This window comes from Papio anubis, chromosome 3 (assembly GCF_008728515.1).
Source record: "Papio anubis isolate 15944 chromosome 3, Panubis1.0, whole genome shotgun sequence".
Classification (NCBI taxonomy): Eukaryota; Metazoa; Chordata; class Mammalia; order Primates; family Cercopithecidae; genus Papio; species Papio anubis.
Window position 1 is genome coordinate 3,277,948 of NC_044978.1, and position 21,411 is coordinate 3,299,358.

At 42.8% G+C, this 21,411-nt stretch overlaps 1 protein-coding gene across 9 annotated transcripts in view; it reads left to right on the forward strand.

The window, feature by feature from the left end:
• Nucleotides 1-20,294, forward strand: part of FAT1 (FAT atypical cadherin 1) — a 147,635-nt gene extending 127,341 nt beyond the window's left edge. For 4 of the 9 annotated variants that reach the window (XM_021939042.2, XM_021939046.2, XM_021939044.2 and 1 more), the window contains 13 exons: nucleotides 1,635-1,778; nucleotides 3,212-3,409; nucleotides 3,806-4,607; nucleotides 4,754-4,885; nucleotides 6,340-6,497; nucleotides 7,408-7,870; nucleotides 9,652-9,805; nucleotides 9,987-10,097; nucleotides 10,609-11,240; nucleotides 12,274-12,411; nucleotides 15,302-15,361; nucleotides 17,687-17,722; nucleotides 18,863-20,294. In XM_021939042.2, the coding sequence (XP_021794734.2) occupies nucleotides 1,635-1,778; nucleotides 3,212-3,409; nucleotides 3,806-4,607; nucleotides 4,754-4,885; nucleotides 6,340-6,497; nucleotides 7,408-7,870; nucleotides 9,652-9,805; nucleotides 9,987-10,097; nucleotides 10,609-11,240; nucleotides 12,274-12,411; nucleotides 15,302-15,361; nucleotides 17,687-17,722; nucleotides 18,863-19,491 (3,657 nt within the window). In that variant the 3' untranslated portion in view covers nucleotides 19,492-20,294. Of the gene's footprint in view, nucleotides 1-1,634; nucleotides 1,779-3,211; nucleotides 3,410-3,805; nucleotides 4,608-4,753; nucleotides 4,886-6,339; nucleotides 6,498-7,407; nucleotides 7,871-9,651; nucleotides 9,806-9,986; nucleotides 10,098-10,608; nucleotides 11,241-12,273; nucleotides 12,412-12,882; nucleotides 12,934-15,301; nucleotides 15,362-17,686; nucleotides 17,723-18,862 lie in introns of those variants that run through there. The other 5 variants (XM_021939049.2, XM_021939045.2, XM_021939050.2 and 2 more) reach the window with 5 other exon arrangements.
• The last annotated feature ends 1,117 nt before the right edge of the window (nucleotides 20,295-21,411 follow it).

Sequence of the window (21,411 nt, forward strand, 5' to 3'; positions counted from 1 at the left end):
ATGAGGAGAGGCAGCAAGGCTGAACATCTACCCACCCACTCATCCAGTATCCATCCACCCATTTATCCAGTCATCCATTCATCCATCCATTTATCCAGTCATCCATCCAGTTATCCATCCACCCATGCATCTCCCCACTCATCTACCCACCCATTCACCTACCCATCCATCCACCCACCCATCTGTAGTTATCCATCCATCCACCCACTGACCTAACCACCCACCCATCTATCTAGTTACCTATTCACTCACCCATCTACACATCTCTTCGCTTACCCATCTATCCAGTCATGTGTCCATCCACCCACCACCCATCTATCCAGTTATCCATCCATCCACCCACCCACCCATCCATCTGGTTGTCCATCTATGTAGTTACCTATCTACTCACCCACCCACCCATGTAGCCACTTACCCATTCATTCACCCATTTATCCACACACCTATCTATCCAGTTACCCATCCACCCAACACCCATCTATCCATCCATCCATCCATTCACTCATCTGTGCAGACTCATGTCCAGGAAGGGAAGCTGAGCAGGAACTACCTCAGAGAGGTAGGCCTGTGAAAGAGAACCAAAAAAAGCCTTCGGTTTGGAAATGAGAAGGACACTGGTGATGATAAAGAATGAAATTTCAGAAGAATAATGGGTGTATCTAAGATTAAAGGAATTTTGGGGGAGATAGTGATGACATATCTCACTAAAGTCTCAATTCTTTAATTTCTCTTTTGATGTGTGAATGTTGAGAAGGGACTTTCTAAGGATTGGAGAAGCATGCTTAGGATTGCCCCTACTGCGGGGCAGAATAAATTCAGTATCTTTGACTAAAGAACCCAGAGCCTTTAATACACTTCTGTCCCTTGTGAGATGCCAAAGGAGCCAGCCTGTGGTGGTTCCCAAGCTAGTGTGCCAGCAGAATTCTTTGTTGTTGGAGCGTCTTGCAGGACCAGCGTTCTGTAGAACATGCTCTGGGATCTAGCCAGCTTTCCGGCTTCTCCCACAACTCATTCTAGAAGGCAGAGCTTTATAGGGAGCTGCCCTGAAAAAGAAGCTATCTCACTTGACTTTATTTCTTTTGTAGGAGGTCATGGCGAGCTAATCCTGAGGGATTTAGACAGCTGAGTGTAATCCGAGTGTGAAAATCGAGGGGGAGGGTGAGCTGGAGTGTCCTGAGGCATTGGAAGTGAGTCAGCGCTGCGGTGCGGGAGGCAGCTCATGTCTGTCTGCGTCCACGGAGAGCAGACTTGAGCCCTAAGGAAGGCTGCTGCCGTATGACCAAAGCAGCAGCATTTGAGATAGGTTAACTTTCTGTCCTAATCATTTGTATGACTTTTACGTCTTAATTTCTGTTAAGAGAACTGCAAGATAAAACACTTTTGCAAAACAAGTACATTTTTGAGAGGCATCAGAGAATCTAATCGTTACCGGTAGTTCTTGCTGTTGGCAAGTGGGTGTTACTTGCAGTGCACTCGTTTGTGGGGGTTAGGGCATCGCCCACAGGCAGGATGCAGTAGATAATGGCAGCTCACTGGGACCTGCCCTTCGCGACTCTCAGGAGGACGCTCCTGATTGGAGCTCTGTCTGTCGGCCTCGTGAAAATGAACGTGCATTCTGCCTTTTCCCTGAAAAGATTTCAGGTTACACGCTCACGGTTCAAGCTTCTGATAATGGCAGTCCACCCAGAGTCAACACGACGACTGTGAACATCGATGTCTCTGATGTCAATGACAATGCGCCCGTGTTCTCCAGGGGAAACTACAGCGTCATCATCCAGGTGGGCTTCGAGTGCCAAGGGGGTCATGGGGTTCTTTGGAACGAGCTTTTCCATTGGCCTCTGTTGCTTTTCTTTCTTATCCAAAGGTTTCTTTTTAGAAAAATGGGAAATGTAGAATTCAAGAAGTCTCTATCAATATTAAGAGATGAGCATTTTAAAGATAAAGCCAAGCTTGTATCTCTTTTCTTTCTGTGCTTTGATTTTTGAGATATTCTCACTGTTCTAGGATTCCTGAGAGCTTACTGTTTAATCAGATCTGCTGCCTCTGGTGCTTTTCTCTGCCCTCTCCCCTCCCTCTTGACCTTCCTCTTCCCTCCTGCTCTTCTTCTAGTCCCCGATCCCTCCTTCCCGCCCCATCTACTCCACTTTCTTCACCCTGCTCTTCTTCCTCCCTACTCCTCCTCCCTCCACCTCTTCCCCATTCCTCCACCTTCTCTTCCTTCTCCCCACTCCCCCCTCCCTCCACCTCTTCTCCATTCCTCCTTCTTCTCTTCCTCCTCCCCGTACTTCTCCCCACTCCTCCTCTTCTCTCCACCTCTTCTCCACTCCTCCCCACTCCACCTCTTCCCCTCTCCACCTGCTCCCCCACCTCCTCCCTACTCCACTTCCTCCCCATTTCACTGTCTCCACTCCTTCTCCTCCTCTGTCCACCTCGTCGCCACTCCTCCTCATCATCCCTCCTCCTCACTACTCCTCCTCCCCCTCCTCACTTTTCCTCCTCTTGTCAACTTCTTTTCTTTCTCCTCCCCACTCCTCCTCTTCCTTCCTCTCTTCCTCTTTTTTTCTTAGATAGAGTTATACTCTTCTTGCTCAGGCTAGAGTGCAGTGGCACCATCTCAGCTCAGTGCAACCTCCACCTTCCAGGTTCAGATGATTCTACTGCCTCAGCCACCCAAGTAGCTGGGATTACAGGCGCCCGCCACCACACCCAGCTAATTTTTGTATTTTTAGTAGAGATGGGATCTCACCATGTTGGCCAGACTGGTGTCGAACTCATGATCTCAGATGATCCACCCGCCTTGGCCTCCCAAAGTGCCGGGATTACAGGCGGTGAGCCACCACACCTGGCCTCCTCTCTTCCTCCTCTCCTCTAGTCCTCTTCCTCTCCTGCACTCCTACTCCTCTCTGCTCTTCCTCCTGTCCCCCACTCCTCCTCCTTTCTGCCTCCCCTCCTCCCTCCTCCTCCTCACACATCCTTTCTTACCACGTTTCCTTCCTCAGCCTCCTTTTCTTCCCTTTTTGCTACACCCCTTCTCCTTTCCCTCCTCCTCACTACCACACTCCCTTTGCCACCTCTCTTCTCTTCCCTTCCAATAGAGCGATAAGGCTTTGTTTTGTATGTATTTTATATTATAGAAACTCATGTGTCCGTCCCAGATAGATCTGGCTATGTTCCAGGATTTTTGTTTAATTTTGTTTCTAATCTTGTGCAGGAAAATAAGCCAGTGGGCTTCAGCGTACTGCAGCTGGTGGTGACGGATGAGGATTCTTCCCATAACGGTCCACCCTTCGTCTTTACTATTGTAACTGGAAATGATGAGAAGGCATTTGAAGTTAACCAGCAAGGGGTCCTCCTGACTGCATCTGCCATCAAGAGGAAGGAGAAAGATCATTTCTTACTGCAGGTTAAGGTGTGAATGGCTTTCTTTGTGGTTTGGTTGTGGATTCATAGAGAAGAGCTGCTTGGCACGGTTACCCTTTTCTGTTTGAACAGCTTACATTTCATAGAAAAACAAACATTCATAGAATTGCTGTCCTTGTTTTTTGCTATACCTTCCATTTTTATCCCGCCGTGCTTTAAAGGAGCTCATTGTTTATTTTTTCATAGTCATTGACAGAGCTAGGTTTTCGTGTGAATTAGTGAAGTGCTATAAATAAATCTATCCTTTTCTTTGATACGTTTCTTGTGTAGAGAAATGGATATCTACCAGTTAGTAATCTTTTGGGAACTTGAGTAATATAAATTTTTTTATTAAGTTATAAACAGTGCCATAGACGAAGGTGGTTTTATTTTTCTTTTCTTGTAGGTGGCAGATAATGGAAAACCTCAGTTGTCATCTCTGACATACATTGACATTAGGGTCATTGAGGAGAGCATCTATCCCCCTGCGATTTTGCCCCTGGAGATTTTCATCACCGCTTCTGGAGAAGAATACTCAGGTGGCGTCATTGGGAAGATCCACGCCACAGACCAGGACGTGTATGATACTCTAAACTACAGTCTTGATCCTCAGATGGACAACCTGTTCTCTGTTTCCAGCACAGGGGGCAAGCTGATAGCACACAAAAAGCTGGACATAGGGCAGTACCTTCTCAATGTCAGTGTGACAGATGGGAAGTTCACGACGGTGGCTGACATCACAGTGCATATCAGACAAGTCACACAGGAGATGTTGAACCACACCATCGCTATCCGCTTTGCCAATCTCACTCCGGAAGAATTTGTGGGTGACTACTGGCGCAACTTCCAGCGAGCTTTACGGAACATCCTGGGTGTGAGGAGGAGCGACATACACATTGTTAGTTTGCAGCCCTCTGAACCTCACCCACATCTGGATGTCTTACTTTTTGTAGAGAAATCAGGTAGTGCGCAGATTTCAACAAAACAGCTTCTGCACAAGATTAATTCTTCCGTGACTGATATTGAGGACATCATTGGAGTTCGGATCCTGGATGTGTTCCAGAAACTCTGCGCGGGACTGGACTGCCCCTGGAAGTTCTGCGATGAAAAGGTGTCTGTGGATGAAAGTGTGATGTCAACACACAGCACAGCCAGACTCAGCTTTGTGACTCCCCGCCACCACAGGGCAGCGGTGTGTCTCTGCAAAGGTAGCGCCCATGAGTGTGTGAAAGTCGGGGTCATAGATTGTTTCAGACGGCCTTGGAAGCCTTTGATGGTTACACATGCAAGGCCATGTTCTTGAAATGTCTGTTAATTATCGTTTCCCTTCCTCCCCTCTTGTCTTTGAATGAAGAGGGAAGATGCCCAGCTGTCCACCATGGCTGCGAAGAGCATCCGTGCCCTGAGGGATCCGAGTGTGTGTCTGATCCCCGGGAGGAGAAACACACCTGTGTCTGTCCTGGCGGCAGGTTCGCTCAGTGCCCAGGTGAGAGTTGAGTGGTTGGGCATGCTTTTCTTTTTAAAAATCAGTTTCATTGTTTCATATAATTTTCTTCTTTATTGGACTCTAAACATACTGCAAAGTATGTTTATTGTAACAAGACAGATGTGGAGATGAATGAAGAATGACAGTAGTCAGTTTTGCTTCCTCTTGTTATAGCACAGCCCTTGGTTCATATTTGGTCTTCCTCCTCCTGGGTCTTCAGTGATTATGTAAACATGTATAGCTAACAGCGCAGCGCCGTATGTAGCAGTTTGATTTTCCTAGAAACTCAAGAGTGATCCCATCTCACGCAGTTCTCTCCCTCTTGCCTTTTCTCTCCGCTTAGCAGTATGGTAAAGGGCAGCTTTCATGTTCCAAGCCAGTACCTATACACCTGATTCTTTTGGATAGCTGGATAATGTTTTCCAGCGTAACTGTACTTACTCAACATGATTCTTATGTCTAAAGATTCAAGTTGTTCTGTTTCTTTCAGATAAACAGATTACATGTATCTTTACATACTGATGCGTTCATTTCTATACAGCATATACATTATAAAACTAGAACTTGCTACATCAAAGATCAGTGACATTTTAAATTTTTTGATATCACTATGTTAGTTTTCCAGAGAGTCATATTAATTTTTATTTCTTCCAGTTATGTATGAAGGTGTCACTCTCCATTCTCTTGACATCATTGAACATTTTTTATTATAAAACGAATTCCCCACCATCTATTTGATGGGTGTGAAATGATACCTAATTATTATTTTAATTTGCATTTCTTTGGCTACTTTAAAAGTTTTCATCTCATTTGTTCATTTCCTATCAGTATTGCCTCTGCTGTGGCCTACCTGTTCATGTTGTTTGATGGTCTGGGTTATTTGTTTCTTAGTATCAATGTGTAGAGTTATTTGTGTATTAGGAGTATTGACATTCACAATGTTGCAGTTTCCTCTGTCTTTATATCATTTATATTTATATTTTTTGATTTGTTAATAAGTCTCTTGTCATTTTGAAATTGATTGTCATTTAGTCAGTTCTACATCATTTTATATAACAGTTGCCATCTCTGGAGATTGATGACATTTTCGTCTTCTTTTGGGAATGGGGATTGTTTGATTTTGCTTGAAAAGGTTTCTTAAATCACCTTGAGGCCATATATAACTATTTTCTGAAATTTTCTCATAATTTTATACTGAACGTTTTTATATTTAATCTTTCATTAGAATTCATTTCTGTGTGATGCAGTAGTCAAATTTATTCTTTCCAAACAGAGAGCCAGTCATGCTGTGCTTTTCATTAAGCAAATAGACATTTTCCCACAGAACTGGATATTAAAATGTTATAATCTTAAGTAAAACCCTAAATCAGTCTCAAAGGGTGCAGGGGAGTCATACTTTAAAGAATATCCTTCAACTTGGTTCTGGTTTATTTTTTCCTCTTTACAATTCACAGGGAGTTCATCTATGACACTGACTGGAAACAGCTATGTGAAATACCGTCTGACGGAAAATGAAAACAAATTAGAGATGAAACTGACCATGAGGCTCAGAACGTATTCCATGCATGCGGTTGTCATGTACGCGCGAGGCACCGACTATAGCATCTTGGAGGTATGTTTCTCCAGTGTTGCGTCTCATTGGAAGACTTTCAAACCATACATTTCATTTTATGTTCAGATTGTTAATTTGCACAGATAATAAAGTAAGTGAAATGGTTGAATTCCACATTTAAACAGTTCATTGATGCCTGTCCAAGTTTTAGACTTTGTGGGATGAAGAGCTCTTTTTGCTCTGCCATGACATAGAGATTTAGGTCCGTGTGACAGTTAACATTCAAACTGTAGGCCATACTACATTTTAATGGTGGTGGCTGGGTGTGGTGGCTCATGCCTGTAATCCCAGCACTTTGGGAGGCTGAGATGGGTGGATCACTTGAGGTCAGGAGTTTGAGACCAGCCTGGCCAACATGGCGAAACCCGCTCTCTACTAAAAATACAGAAAATTAGCCACATGTGGTGGCGGATGCCTGTAATTCCAGCTACTCAGGAGGCCGAGGCACAAGAATCGCTTGAACAGGGGAGGCAGAGGTTGCAGTGAGTTGAGATCACACCACTGCACTCCAGCCTGGGCAACAAGAGCGAAACTCTGTCTCAAAAAAAAAAAAAAAGTGACAGTTTATAGAGACATCCCACGTGTTTCCAGTGATACATATCTTGCCCACCTTTTCTAAAAACATAATTCAGTTTTGACTTTCGCTATTACCTAATGCTGTATGTGTTCAGTTAATAGTTAATTGTTTGCTTCCGTGATGCTTTGTGGATGTGCATTATGACTTGATATTCCTAAAAGACACATTTTAATGATTTGTACAGTGGACAATGAATCTGCACTCTGTAGTACTTAAATGAAAGGCCTTATCCTTCTACCCTCACTCCCAATCCGTCTCCTGTAGATTTGTGATCAAGTACTCTCACTGAAGGGTCTCTGAGAGTGATGTGAACAGTCGTTGTTTTTATCCTAGATTCATAATGGAAGGCTGCAGTACAAGTTCGACTGTGGCAGTGGCCCTGGCATCGTCTCTGTTCAGAGCATTCAGGTCAATGATGGGCAGTGGCACGCAGTGTCCTTGGAAGTGAATGGAAACTATGCTCGCTTGGTTCTAGACCAAGTTCACACTGCATCGGGCACAGCCCCAGGGACTCTGAAAACCTTGAACCTGGATAACTACGTGTTTTTTGGTGGCCACATCCGTCAGCAGGGAACACGGCATGGAAGAAGTCCTCAAGTTGCTAATGGTTTCAGGGGTTGTATGGATTCCATTTATTTGAATGGGCAGGAGCTGCCCTTCAACAGCAAACCCAGAAGCTATGCCCACATGGAGGAGTCGGTGGGTGTGTCTCCAGGGTGCTCCCTGACGGCTACGGAAGACTGCGCCAGCAGCCCTTGCCAGAACGGAGGCATTTGCAGTCCGTCCCCTGCCGGAGGTAGGCTCCGTAACGTCACCATCTGTACACCGTACACATGTATGCATTTCAGGGGAAGCCCCCCAGGTATTGTTTTTATTTTTTTCTCTTTTGATTCGGATAATATTGTCAGACACTGCAGGCAGTGTTGGAATTGGGCGGCATCCCTCATACGGGAGCAGAGCTGGGTTTGGTGCTCTTCCGGTGCCCGGGCTGCAGGTACTGCCCCCCCGACTGCCGCACGCCTGCAGTGCCGTCCCAGCGCCCGAGCAGGAGGCACCCCGGTGACTCCGAACCCTTCTTTAACTCCATAGTCATAGACCCAGGGGAATTTAGAATTCGTGCTACTTACCCCTTCTTTGTTCTTTGTATCACCTTTTATCTAATGGCTCAGTGCAGAGGGCCTACTAGATTCTTGCTGGCAACAATAGTTGGGAATATGATTTTCTAGAAGGCCTTGTATCCCTCCGGAAGCGTTGCTGTATCTGTCTGTCTTGAAGCCGCGGCCTAGTGGGGTTCTCTGGGTCTTTTGCACCCTGGACTCCTGCTAGGCCCCCTTACCAATAATAGGGTATAGTTAGGAAAATGACAGTTGTCATGCCAAACAGAGCTTGGTATAATGAATAGAGCAAAAACAATGCTGTAATTAAGTGGGATTTCCAAAGCTTTGGTTTTCTCCTGTTCTCTCGGGCAGTGTATTTGCATGCCGTGTGCATAGAGTGGGCCAGGCCATCCCCACAGAAACGCTCTGGTTTATACTGTGCTTGTATCAGTTACACGTCCAAACCCGGTTAGCAAGGAGGCTGTCCTCATTTTGTCACTTCGGGATGAGGCTGAGAGGTGTTTTCCTGGCATGCACTCCCATGGTCCCGAAGCCGGAGTGAAGGCGCGTGGCAGCCATGCCCTGGCTCCTGCAGGCCCTGGCCCGGGGCACCACAGTTCTTCATCCTGAGAAAAACCCACAGCCACGCCAGCTTTGGGGGGGGCGGGGAAGCGCTGTGCTGCAGTGTGCCCCAAGGCAGGCAGGTGGAAGATCTGCTACACCACCTGTCACAGACTTGACAAAGTAGAGTCGACATTCTTCCTACTGCTTTGAACAGATACGATGATCTCCTTTCTTAAATCTTTACACGTTTGAGCGGCTGAGGCCAGAGGATCGCTTGAGACTAGGAGTGAGGCAGCCTGGGCAATACAGGGAGACCCCATCTCTACAGAAACTTAAAAAATTAGCCAGCCATGGTAGCATGCCTGTGTAGTCCCAGCTACTCAGGAGGCTGAGGCGGGAGGATTCCTGAGCCCAGGAGTTTGAGGCTGCAGTGAGCTGAGATCGAGCCACTGCACTCCAGCCTGGGTAGCAGAGCCAAGACCCTGTCTCAAAAAATAAAAATATTGAAAGGTAATTTATAGTCTTTGAAGTGCTTTTCACATTCATTATTTTCTCATTTAATGCTTCAATGCTTGTGAATTGCAAATAATTTGAGATGTGAAGTGGTGCTGTCTATGTACATGGTCACTCAAGTAAAGAACTGTATTTTCCTCCTCTGGATGTTTGACCTAATGATCTTAATGCCAATTATGATGAACTAAAGCTAACAGTTCTCTCTTCAATTCTGTGTGTTTCGGTTTACCAGCAGCTGAAGGCTTGTCGACGTAGCCAACTTTTTTCCCAGAGAGAGTGAGAATTTTACGAGCTTTTACGGACCTCGGAGAACTAGATCTTAAAGATAAAAAGCAATATAATTAAGACCAGGTTTCTGAGTCATTGAGTGATAAGACTTTTTTGTTCCTTTTTGCCAATGTAGGTTATTACTGCAAATGCAGCGCCTTATACATAGGGACGTACTGCGAGATAAGCGTCAATCCGTGTTCCTCCAACCCATGCCTCTACGGGGGCACGTGTGTTGTCGACAACGGAGGCTTTGTTTGCCAGTGTAGAGGGTTATATACTGGTCAGAGGTATGTGTATTTTTCTTAACTTCCATAATTAATTGTAGCATAAAATTCTTTTTAAACATAAAATGGTGCATGTAAAAAGTCTCCATGTTGATTTGCTAATGTTTTCTGTGTTGCTTTCATTTTGCTGTATTTATTTGCAATCGGATCGTGAGGTTTATGTCTGTCTCTCCTTACTCTTCAGGTGTCAGCTTAGTCCGTACTGCAAAGATGACCCCTGTAAGAATGGCGGAACATGCTTTGACAGTTTGGACGGTGCCGTTTGTCAGTGTGATTCAGGTTTTAGGGGAGAAAGGTAAATGGTTTCTTTCAAAATTTAGATTCACACCTTTTCATAGTGTCATATTGACCGGCAGATGCAACAGACCTTCAGTGACTTGAACTACATTGTGTCAGATTTTGATAATCCTCATATTGGCCCCTTATATAATTTACAATCTTTTCACTCTTTAAAATGAAATATCAAGCAGATGAATATAATATATTATAATACTTGAGAAAACTAATGTTTAGACAATGGGGTTGGTGTAGTAGTCTGTTGGATCCTAGGAAAATGGCCATTAATATTGGCTTGATAGGTTTCCTTCCCAAATAGACATCGAAAGCATGTGATCACATGATTGGTTTCTCCACAAAAGGTCTTTTGTCGTGGTTGTCAAGGTTGCACTTTTTAGTTGTTTCATGTCTGGGTTTGATCTTCACATAACTCAGCAAGGAGGGGTTCGTCTTCAGTCTCTAAGGATTGAGCCTGGCATATGCTGGCGTATGCTACACACGTCTGTCCTCATTCCTGACTTTCTTGGCAGGTGTCAGAGTGACATTGACGAGTGCGCTGGAAACCCCTGCCGACACGGGGCCCTCTGCGAGAACACACACGGCTCCTATCACTGCAACTGCAGCCACGAGTACAGAGGACGCCACTGCGAGGACGCTGCACCCAACCAGTACGTGTCCACGCCGTGGAACATTGGGCTGGCGGAAGGAATCGGAATCATTGTGTTTATAGCAGGGATATTTTTACTGGTGGTGGTGTTTGTTCTCTGCCGTAAGATGATTAGTCGGAAAAAGAAGCATCAGGCTGCACCTGAAGACAAGCACCTGGGACCCACGACAGCTTTCTTGCAGAGACCATATTTTGATTCCAAGCTAAATAAGAACATTTACTCAGACGTACCACCCCAGGTGCCTGTCCGGCCTATTTCCTACACCCCGAGTATTCCAAGTGACTCCAGAAACAATCTCGACCGAAATTCCTTTGAAGGATCTGCCATCCCAGAGCATCCCGAATTCAGCACTTTCAACCCCGAATCTGTGCACGGGCACCGAAAAGCAGTGGCGGTCTGCAGCGTGGCGCCGAACCTGCCTCCCCCACCGCCTTCGAACTCCCCTTCTGACAGCGACTCCATACAGAAGCCCAGCTGGGACTTCGACTATGACAGTAAGAGCCATTTTTTCATCTCACTAAAATGTCACTTGAGGTAAACAGTCAGGTTACAAGTTCTGTCCAGTCAGAACGTGTGTACTGTTTGTTAGAGACAAGTATGCTCAGACTGAAATCCTTAAAATGATTCGAAACTTTTCTGGATGTCCTGAGTGCTGGCTGAGCATTGTGGCTATGATGTTATTTTAATTAAGAAATTGAATCTAGTCATGTTTTAGTTAATATTCTGGAGAGGCTGTTTCATTTTATAATTGATAAAGGTTCTCATCTATAATTTTTGAGTTTATTAATATGTAAAAAAAAATAATCGGGAGCATTTTCATTCTAGGATGTGGTTTTTTTTTTGTTTTTTTTTTTTTGAGACGGAGTCTCGCTCTGTTGCACAGGCTGGAGTGCAGTGGTCGGATCTCAGCTCACTGCAACCTCCGCCTCCCAGGTTCACGCCATTCTCCTGCCTCAGCCTCCCGAGCAGCTGGGACTATAGGCGCCGCCACCACGCCCGGTTAATTTTTTGTATTTTTTAGTAGAGGCGGGGTTTCACCGTGTTAGCCAGGATGGTCTCGATCTCCTGACATTGTGATCTGCCCGTCTCGGCCTCCCAAAGTGCTGGGATTACAGGCGTGAGCCACCGCGCCCAGCCTTCATGCTAGGATTTTTAAAAATATGACCTGGAGAAGTGGAAATATTTATATTAGTGACCTAACATATATTTGATGCTTTTTTTTTTAAAGCTGTACCTATTATTTTAAAAGAAAATGTTAGCAGTCTTTATTGTCTAATGATATCCATAGGCATGCTTATGGGCAATTTCTACTCTGAATAATCTCCGAGATGATGCGTAGGTCTTCCTGTGCGGGGTGTTTTTATGTCTGCGTTTGCGTTTGTAAGGTGTTTCTGTTTTCCTTTCAGTCGTTCATTTATTCCGTACATCTCAGGCCGTCGTTGGGTAGTGCATGGTGCGTCTCAGGATTCAGCGGTGAACAAAACCGTCTTGGCCCATATACTTAATGTTTGTCATCCTTCCTTTTAGCTAAAGTGGTGGATCTCGATCCCTGTCTTTCCAAGAAGCCTCTAGAGGAAAAGCCTTCCCAGCCGTACAGTGCCCGGGAAAGCCTGTCTGAAGTGCAGTCCCTGAGCTCCTTCCAGTCCGAGTCGTGCGATGACAATGGTGAGGCAGCAGTGTGCTGAAACGCTGTGCTTTGCTTGCTTGTTGTGTTACTGTGTTCTCTCACAGTGTAGACGCACTAGCTACCCGTAAGAGCCTCACTGTGTTTCCATTTTTCTTGGACCACTTTTAAACAATACCATACATACTTGCATGAATGTCTGCTGGGGAAAATCGCTAAACTGTTCTTGATGAATAGGTGTTTGAACTTGTCAGTAAGAGAAAAGAACATATTTGTTGAAGGATCTGATTGACTAATCTTGTATTGGCTTTTTCTCACAACAGTAAGTATTACCCCAGTTTTGTGGGTTTTTCAGAAATCCTCCTCACAACTTTCTTAACCATGCAGCACACACACACACACACACACACCCTCTAAGAAGAGATGTGATAGTCTGAAATGTTCGATTTCCGTAGCACCTTTGCTATTACAAGGTTTTATTTGTCTCCTCCCCAACCCCACTGCGGCCCTAGCTCCCATGTGGATCAGAGCGTACTGACAGAGCACAGTTTAGGAGATTGCTAGTAAGTTTGATTATATTTCTAATGAAGAAAGTTTGACAGTGGGATCTTTGCCACCAGTTATGTTGATCTGATTTCCCCAGGGTAAATCACATTGATAACCCGCTTTGCCATATTAATATATACCAGTAGAGAAAATTGTCAGTATTCAAATAGTAATACAATGTAGTTTTTAGTGGAAATTTTCAAATCTCAGAATTAGTAAGTTGAATGATAATTTTTAATTGTATAATCGTGTAATATGTTTGATATGTTATTAAACATATTGATATGTGTATTATACATTTCAAATATTTCATTGGTGGAAAAAGGGTAACCCACTAATAATTATTCAATCGAGAGTAATATAGTCCATAATACATCGTATATATAGTCCATAAATCCATATATTCATTATCTATTGAGGAGTCGTTTTTCAAATGACTAAAGATAGCTATAAGTGTGTGCTATCATTTCTGATTTCAAGTGTGTGTGTGTATATATATATATATATGGTATCAAAATATACCTGTGTTTATTAGGAATAGAGTGTATGGACATAGCTTTGCTTGTTAAACCAACAAGATAGAATTATGTCTTTTATCAGTTTTAATTCTAAGAAGTTCCTGTTTCCAGTTTATGTAATAATTTATATCTTGGCCCCTAAATGCTCTTTATAAATACATTTCAGAATTTTATCAGCATTGTCTTTCTAGTTCTTGTTGTTGAAACATCAGTCTTCTCAATAATAGTCCCAAGTGGCCAGGCGCGGTGGCTTCCGCCTGTAATCCCAGCTCTTTGGGAGGCCGAGGCAGGTGGATCATGAGGTCAGGAGACCAAGACCATCCTGGCTAACGCGGTGAAACCCCGTCTCTACTAAAAATACAAAAAAAATTAGCCAGGCATGGTGGCAGGTGCCTGTAGTCCCAGCTACTCCGGAGGCTGAGGCAGGAGAATGGCGGGAACCTGAGAGGTGGAGCTTGCAGTGAGCCGAGATGGCGCCACTCACTCCAGCCTGGGCGACAGAGACTCCGTCTCAAAAAAAACAAAACAAACAAACAAAAAAACAAAAAACAAACAAACAAAAAGTCCCAAGTGCTTTTAATAAGTTATGGTCAAATTAATTAGGAAAGCTAGCTTCCAGGTAATACAATGCAGAGAAAAACCATATATACAGGAGTATTTTTATTTTACTCATTACCGTAATGTAATTATCAGTTGTAAGCTGAAAGTCTGCTGAGAGTCTCTTCCTGCATCGTATTCTCAGTTTTCCGGGGCCATTGTTAGCGATTACCACAGACTTTGTGGCCTAAAACAATGTAGACTTGTCTTGCTGTCGTTCTGTAGCTTAGAAGTCCAACCCCTGTGTCTCACAGGGCTAAAATCGTGCGATCAGTAGAGCTGCATTACCTTCTGCAGCTCTAGGGAAGAACCTGTTTTCCTTCCTGTCCTGGTTTTTAGAGGCTGCCCACATTCTTTGACTCTTGGTCTCTTCCATCTCTCAGAGACAGCAACACAGCGTTTCATTGACCACCCTTCTGTCAGCAGAGCTCCCCCGCCGTAACTGGGCAAGTCTCTGTGCTGAAAAGTGGCCCTTATGATTATATTGGGCCCACCCAGATAATCCAGGGAAATCCCTCATCTCAATTTCCTTACCTGCACTGCATCAAGTCCCTTTTGCCAATGTACAGTGACATATTCTCAGGCTCCTGGGATTAGGACGTGCACTGTTTGAGGGCCAGCCTTCTGCCTACTACATGCATACATATTTACCTTGGCATAGTTATTTTAAAACAATCTGATACACAAACAAAAAGGGAATTTACACAGGAAACAGGCAGAGTCTCCTCCTCTGCTGGTATGTTAGCTCACCAGCGATTCATCCATCTGCAAACAGACAAATTTGCAGGGAAAACAGAACAGGGACAAAACCATTTTTGTTTTAGATTGCATATGTTTCTCCTTCGATTTCTTTTTTTGGGGGACAATGTGTGAGTGATTACACAGCCAGAAGAGTGGCGTGCCACAGACCGTAGTCTTGGAATGTCGAGGCTTGCCTATAAGATGTTAAAATAAGCATCGTTCTGGCCTGACATGATCTATAATTGTAATTGTGAAACAATTTAAAGTTAAAATGTTTTGTCTAAATTGCAATAAAATATGTTTGCATGATTCCTTTGATTAATAGTAACAAATACATAGCTTGATTAGAAAAGTCTCTGAGACACACAATTAACAGTGAGGAGACCACGCATCATTACGTGGTTGTGTTAAAGCACTCCTCAGTTTGAATTTGAGGTAGAAATGGTATAATATAAAATTCTGTTTCATGCACTGTTTTCTAACTAACTGAAGATGTTCCTAATTGACTGCTTTTGTACCTTTTTGCAAGCTTCCCTAGTGACTGTAATGCACCTTGTCAATGCTGTGGTTGACACGGTGAGCACAGAAGGTACAGTTGTAAGTGCTGGTGCTTGTGTCTGTGTCTTGCGGCAGCTGTGCCACGGAGCGCGGCTACATTGCCTACTGCAATGGTAGGAAAACACAGTTCGTGGTTTTGAGGGGGTTGAGTCCTTTTATTTTATGCAGGTGTGTAGATAAGTAATATGAGTGCTTTGCAAAAAATATTTTGATGTATGTTATGTCTTTGTTGCTTTTTACCATTCATAGTGATTTACACAAACAACAGAAGTAACCATGAGATCTTGAGAGCTTATCTATAGGTGGTGCAATATAAAAAAAAAGTTCAGAAGTAATTTTACCTAAAATGTTTTGAAACAAAAATCCCTCTTCATGTGAACAGGAATAAGACTTGAATAACATAAGGCTTTCATAATTAACCTGTAACTGACTCTTCACTTTTGGTTTTTCCCTGAGTATGGTCGAAGAAAAGGGTGTAGAGCATGGTCAGAGCATATTTTCATATTTAGTTTAGTGAAAATTATTTAATGTGAAGCTTTATCTGCTCAGAGTTGTAAGAAAGGACGTTGACCACCTCCCCCAAATTATTTTAAATTAAAATAGCCCTTTATTAGTGCACTGAAATTCATCACATGGGGAAGGCACAGGCTAGAACTTTTCAAACTGTAATGTGACATCTGGAGGACTGTTAAAAGCCCAATTGCTGCTTCTCAGCACCAGCATTTCTGATCCAATAGGTCTGGGTTGGGACTTGAGAATTTGTATTTTTCACCAGTTCCCAGGTAGCTCTGATGGTACCGGCCTAGAGATCCCACTTGAGAACTGCTTACATAGGCTGTCGAGTACACAGACGTCGCCATCGTAGAGCTCGGGGCATCCTTTATGCTCGGACATGACGCTGTCAGGAGGAGGGAGGCGGGAGGATAGCTCTGTGCCCCGTTTGATATCGGGCGGAAGAGGCTAGATGCTCCAGTGTTCATCGTTACAGTTACTGATGATGCCTACGCTTCTTTTCCTAAGAAGTACTATGTTTTTACTTGGCGAATCAGAAACGTATCTGTATTTTGTCTAGCGAAGTTTTAGTTTTAAACTGATGACCTTCAGTGTTGTAAATATTACTGAAGTTTATAGAAGCAGAATTTCAATAGTTCCTTCATTGCAATCTTCTTCATTGAAAAATATTTTTTGGCATATCCAAGAAGTGTACATTGAATTTAAAGTTGAAAGGTATTACTTTGAAGTTAAATTTGAAAGCTGTTACTAGTGCCTAAGTAACAAAAGTTGTTGATCTTTTTTTGTTTAAAGGAATTGCTACGTTTGTTACTAGACTTAAAAATGATTCTGTAGATACATGTTACCTAAATGCTGGCTTATTCATTTTTTAGAGACACCACAGTCTTTTAAAATTATTGAAATTTCCAGAAGTGAACTATCAAATATTTGTCCCAAATTATAACACTGTTGAATGCATAGAAAGCTTTGTTTGAAAAAAATCACTGATGTGACCGTTTTTCTACCGTGATGTCTACTTTTACAGTTATTGATACTTTCTGACAGTGCTTAACCTGCATTATCCTGTTTAATCCTCATAACAACTCTAAGGGATTTTCACCCCATTTCAAAGAGAGAACCTGAAGGTTAGCCAGGGCCAGGGCGGGCGTCTCATGGCCCTAACTGATAGTGGGATTTACATGCATTTGGTTACACTTCCTGCTAGGCTTCTGTGTATAGATGCTGGGCGCTGGCAGAGCAAGTGTAGTTACAGACATGGGGGTTAAGTGTAGCCGTGGTCTCTTTAGGGAGTGGCTCACAGTGTAAATATTAAATCATATTCAAACTACATACAGTTTGGAGAGATCTTCAGCTTGTAGACCTGTCTTTAAGTATCTAAGTTTGCCGATGAGTTCCTCTGAATTTAATGTCCTTTGAAGTTGCAATGTGCTATAAAGTGTGCATTATGTAGCTGTAGATGTATTTGGATTATCACCTATGTAATCTGATCAGTTTATATTTTATTAGAGCCTGATTGTTTTAATTATTCCTAAGAAAATTCTGTGTTTTCAGGCAGTGATTGTCAGAAACAAGGAAAAGAAAATAATATTTGAGTTTTCTGGCCAAATCTCTGGTTCATCATTCCTCGGTCTTTTTCCTCCACTTCCATATTCCATTTTATTTGTGGTACATACGTTTCTCAGCCATTTGGAATTGTCGTAGATACTGGCATAAGGACGTGTTGTATGGCTGATTGGTCCTTTGTAAGCAGTTTTCATTGTTCTGTGTACTTACCTTTATTGCCTTTTCAGCGGTCTGTTTTAATTACAAATGTTTTCTTTTTTTTCTACTCTGCCACCAAAAGAATCTTTGGCTGCTCCTGACCTCAGCAAACCAAGAGGTGACTTATGCATGCCAGTTATTCATTGATATTCACTAAAAACAATGGGTCAAGCCTTGCCCCAGTGCCAACTGACTGCACTGGGTCGCCCAGTGTTTGCAGCAGTAACTAAGTACATGGCTGCATGTGTGTGCGCTTTGCATTCAAAGCACGGATTGCCTAACCTTCTCCCGCCTCTCCGAGGATTTTTTTAAATCCTAAGGAGGAAAAAAAAAAACTATTCCAAAATTGGAAGTTTTTTTTTTTAATAGTGATGCTTTATATAGTCCAAAAGGATCACAGTCCTTTTGAAAGTAACACAGATTGTTACAGTGTATCAGAGGCTGTGTTATAATCTTGCAATGCTTGTTCAATTGTATTTTGCTTGAATTGGGGGCATGCTTTGATATATACCTATATTAAGTTAATTTGTTGTCTGAGGGCTAATGAAAAATAGTAATTTTAATATTAAACTTGCTACATTATTATGAAGGCAGCTTCTTTTCTCAACTTCAGCATGTTAAAGATTACTTTTATTCCTTTAAAAAGTTGCATTGGCTGGGCCTGATGGCTCAGGCCTGTAATCCCAGCACTTTGGGAAGCTGAGTTGGCAAGATTGCTTGTGGCCGGGAGTTTAAGACCAGCCTGGGCAACATAGTGAGACCCTGTCTCTACAAAAAATAGAAATGAAAGTTTTTTTTAAGTTGCATTGATCAGTATTTTTTTAGTGAGTAGTAGTGCAGATCAAGTGACACTGGATAGTTCACTAATGTCCTAAGACTGAATCAATACTTCTCTTCCTATAGAGCAATGGGTTCTACATTACAGAAGAAAAGTTAAAAGGCTGATTAGAATCATTTGTGGAAACATGTATATCATTTCGATGCTAGCATCCCATTTCTCTTAGGACTCCTTTTGTTTCCGTGAATGTTAAGTTGTGTACATAAAACTGTAAGTCCACATTTTAGAAATCGAGCCTAGGTCATAGGGTCTTTAAACTGGAGTGGTTGGGGGATGTCTTCAAAGTAAAGACGAGGAATTTCCACTGGTGAACTTTGAATGAAGGCAGAAATGCAGTTGTGTCTTTGATACACTGAGCTCTTTCCATGGCACAAAAGCTGAGGAGAAAACACACTGACATCTCATTTCTTGTCTACCAAGGGTATCACTGGGATACATCAGATTGGATGCCAAGCGTTCCTCTGCCGGACATACAAGAGTTCCCCAACTATGAGGTGATTGATGAGCAGACACCCCTGTACTCGGCAGATCCGAACGCCATCGATACGGACTATTACCCTGGAGGCTACGACATCGAAAGTGATTTTCCTCCACCCCCCGAAGACTTCCCCGCCGCGGACGAGCTGCCACCGTTACCGCCCGAATTCGGCGATCAGTTTGAGTCCATCCACCCTCCTAGAGACATGCCTGCTGCGGGTAGCTTGGGTTCTTCATCAAGAAACCGGCAGAGGTTCACCTTGAATCAGTATTTGCCCAATTTTTATCCCCTCGATATGTCTGAACCTCAAACAAAAGGCACTGGTGAGAATAGTACTTGTAGAGAATCCCATGCCCCTTACCCGCCAGGGTATCAAAGACACTTGGAGGTGCCCGCTGTGGAGAGCGTGCCCATGTCCATGTACGCCTCCACGGCCTCCTGCTCCGACGTGTCGGCCTGCTGCGAAGTGGAGTCCGAGGTGATGATGAGTGACTATGAGAGCGGGGACGACGGCCACTTTGAAGAGGTGACGATCCCGCCCCTGGATTCCCAGCAGCACACGGAAGTCTGACTCTCAACTCCCCCCAAAGTGCCTGACTTTAGTGAACCTAGAGATGATAGGAGTATCCGCGTTGCTCTTGCAGCAGTGCTCCCAGGCTTTTTTCGGTGAGCTGAATGGCCATGGCTGCGCTGGGTCCTGCGCCTCTGGACGTGCTGGCCATTTCCAGTGTCCCGACTACTGTCATCGTGAGCTTTCCATCGGCTGTGCCATTTCCCAACATCTTTTGGGATTTACATCTGTCTGTGTTAAAATAGTGAAACGAAAATCAGTCCTGTCCTCTGTCGTCAGCATGATTCATGTATTTATATAGATTTGATTATTTTAATTTTCCTGTCTCTCTTTTTTTGTAAATTTTATGTACAGATTTGATTTTTCATAGTTTTAACTAGATTTCCAAGATATTTTGTGCATTTGTTTCAACTGAATTTTGGTGGTGTTAGTGCCATTATCTAGCACCCTGATTTTTTTTTTTTTTTCACTATAACCAGGGTTTCACTCTGTCTTTTCCCTTTTCCCACTGAAGTATGACGTTTTGTTGGTACATTTCAGTGCATTTCTAGCTGTACATAGGATGAGGGAGAGATATGATACGTGAACATGTCTTACGTGGGTTGCTGTATTTAGAATTATAAACATTTTTCATTATTGGAAAGTGTAACGGGGACCTTCTGCATACCTGTTTAGAGCCAAATCCACCATGACACAGTTTTTATAGTGTCTGTATATTTGTGATGCAATGGTCTTGTAAAGGTTTTTAATGAAAACTACCATTAGCCAGTCTTTCTTACTGACAATAAATTATTAATAAAATCCATGAGCTTTACTGCCTCTTTTTTCCTTCCCATTGATCCTCCTGTTCAGGATTCCGTGGCTGAGTTGAGAGAGAAGAATGGATGAATGGAAGGTTGGGTATTGATGTATTTGCTTTTAGTGGACAAGGCGTAAAGGTGAACATCCTCTCTACCCTGACCAAAAGCCAGGCTGTCCACGCAGAGCTGGCCACCAGGTGGCGGTATATAGCTACTTGATAAGGCTCAAAACTATAGCCACAAGTAAAAAGTGTAACTTTAATATTTTTAAACAAAACCAAGAAAATTTTGTACATTTTTAATTAGTATGAATTTATTGGTTGTAATTTTAATGCTTACATGTTTTTCACCTTTGTCAATGTTTTGTGTCAAAAACAGTCTCTATGAAGCATGCCTTTGTTGTCAACTTACACAGTACTGTATGATTTAATGTGAGATCCAGAAGCTATTTTTTGTATATTTTTATACAGTCAAAATCCATCCCTACTTCCAACATATTTCTTGAGTACTCACTATGTGCCACTATGATATGAATGACAAAGAATTAAGCTTTCTTAGAACTTCGGAGAAACATGTTTTCCCTTTAAGTAAATGCCTTTATTTTTATCAAATAATGTAAATACATAGTTTAAAAACATCAAAGAGAGCTAAAATATATACAATAAAACAGCAGTCCCATGCAACCTGCTGTACCCACTTATAACTCCTTAAGCTGTTTTTCTCATTCTTCCTTTCCTATTTTCAAATGTGTATATTATTCTTTCTTGAGTCACTAAATTTGGAAATTGCCTATTGACTCCCTGTGATGTTGGAGGAAGACCATGTAACCTAATAGACCTCCACTGATCTTGTTTTCCTACATTAGTTATCACGTAATTAATCCATATACAGTGTTTCCATTATTTTGATTATGTAAGTATTCACTGCTGTGCCAAGCAGTCAACTGTACCAAGCAGTTTATTTTCATTTCCTTAGCAACTTTTTTTTAACAATTGTCTTTTTATTTTACTCATTTTTTAAACTTGTGACTATTCATGTATTCAGAAAACATTTTCCCTCAACAGTACTATATTATTTTGCCTGAACAGACAGACAAAAATCCTCTGCCATCTTGGAGTTT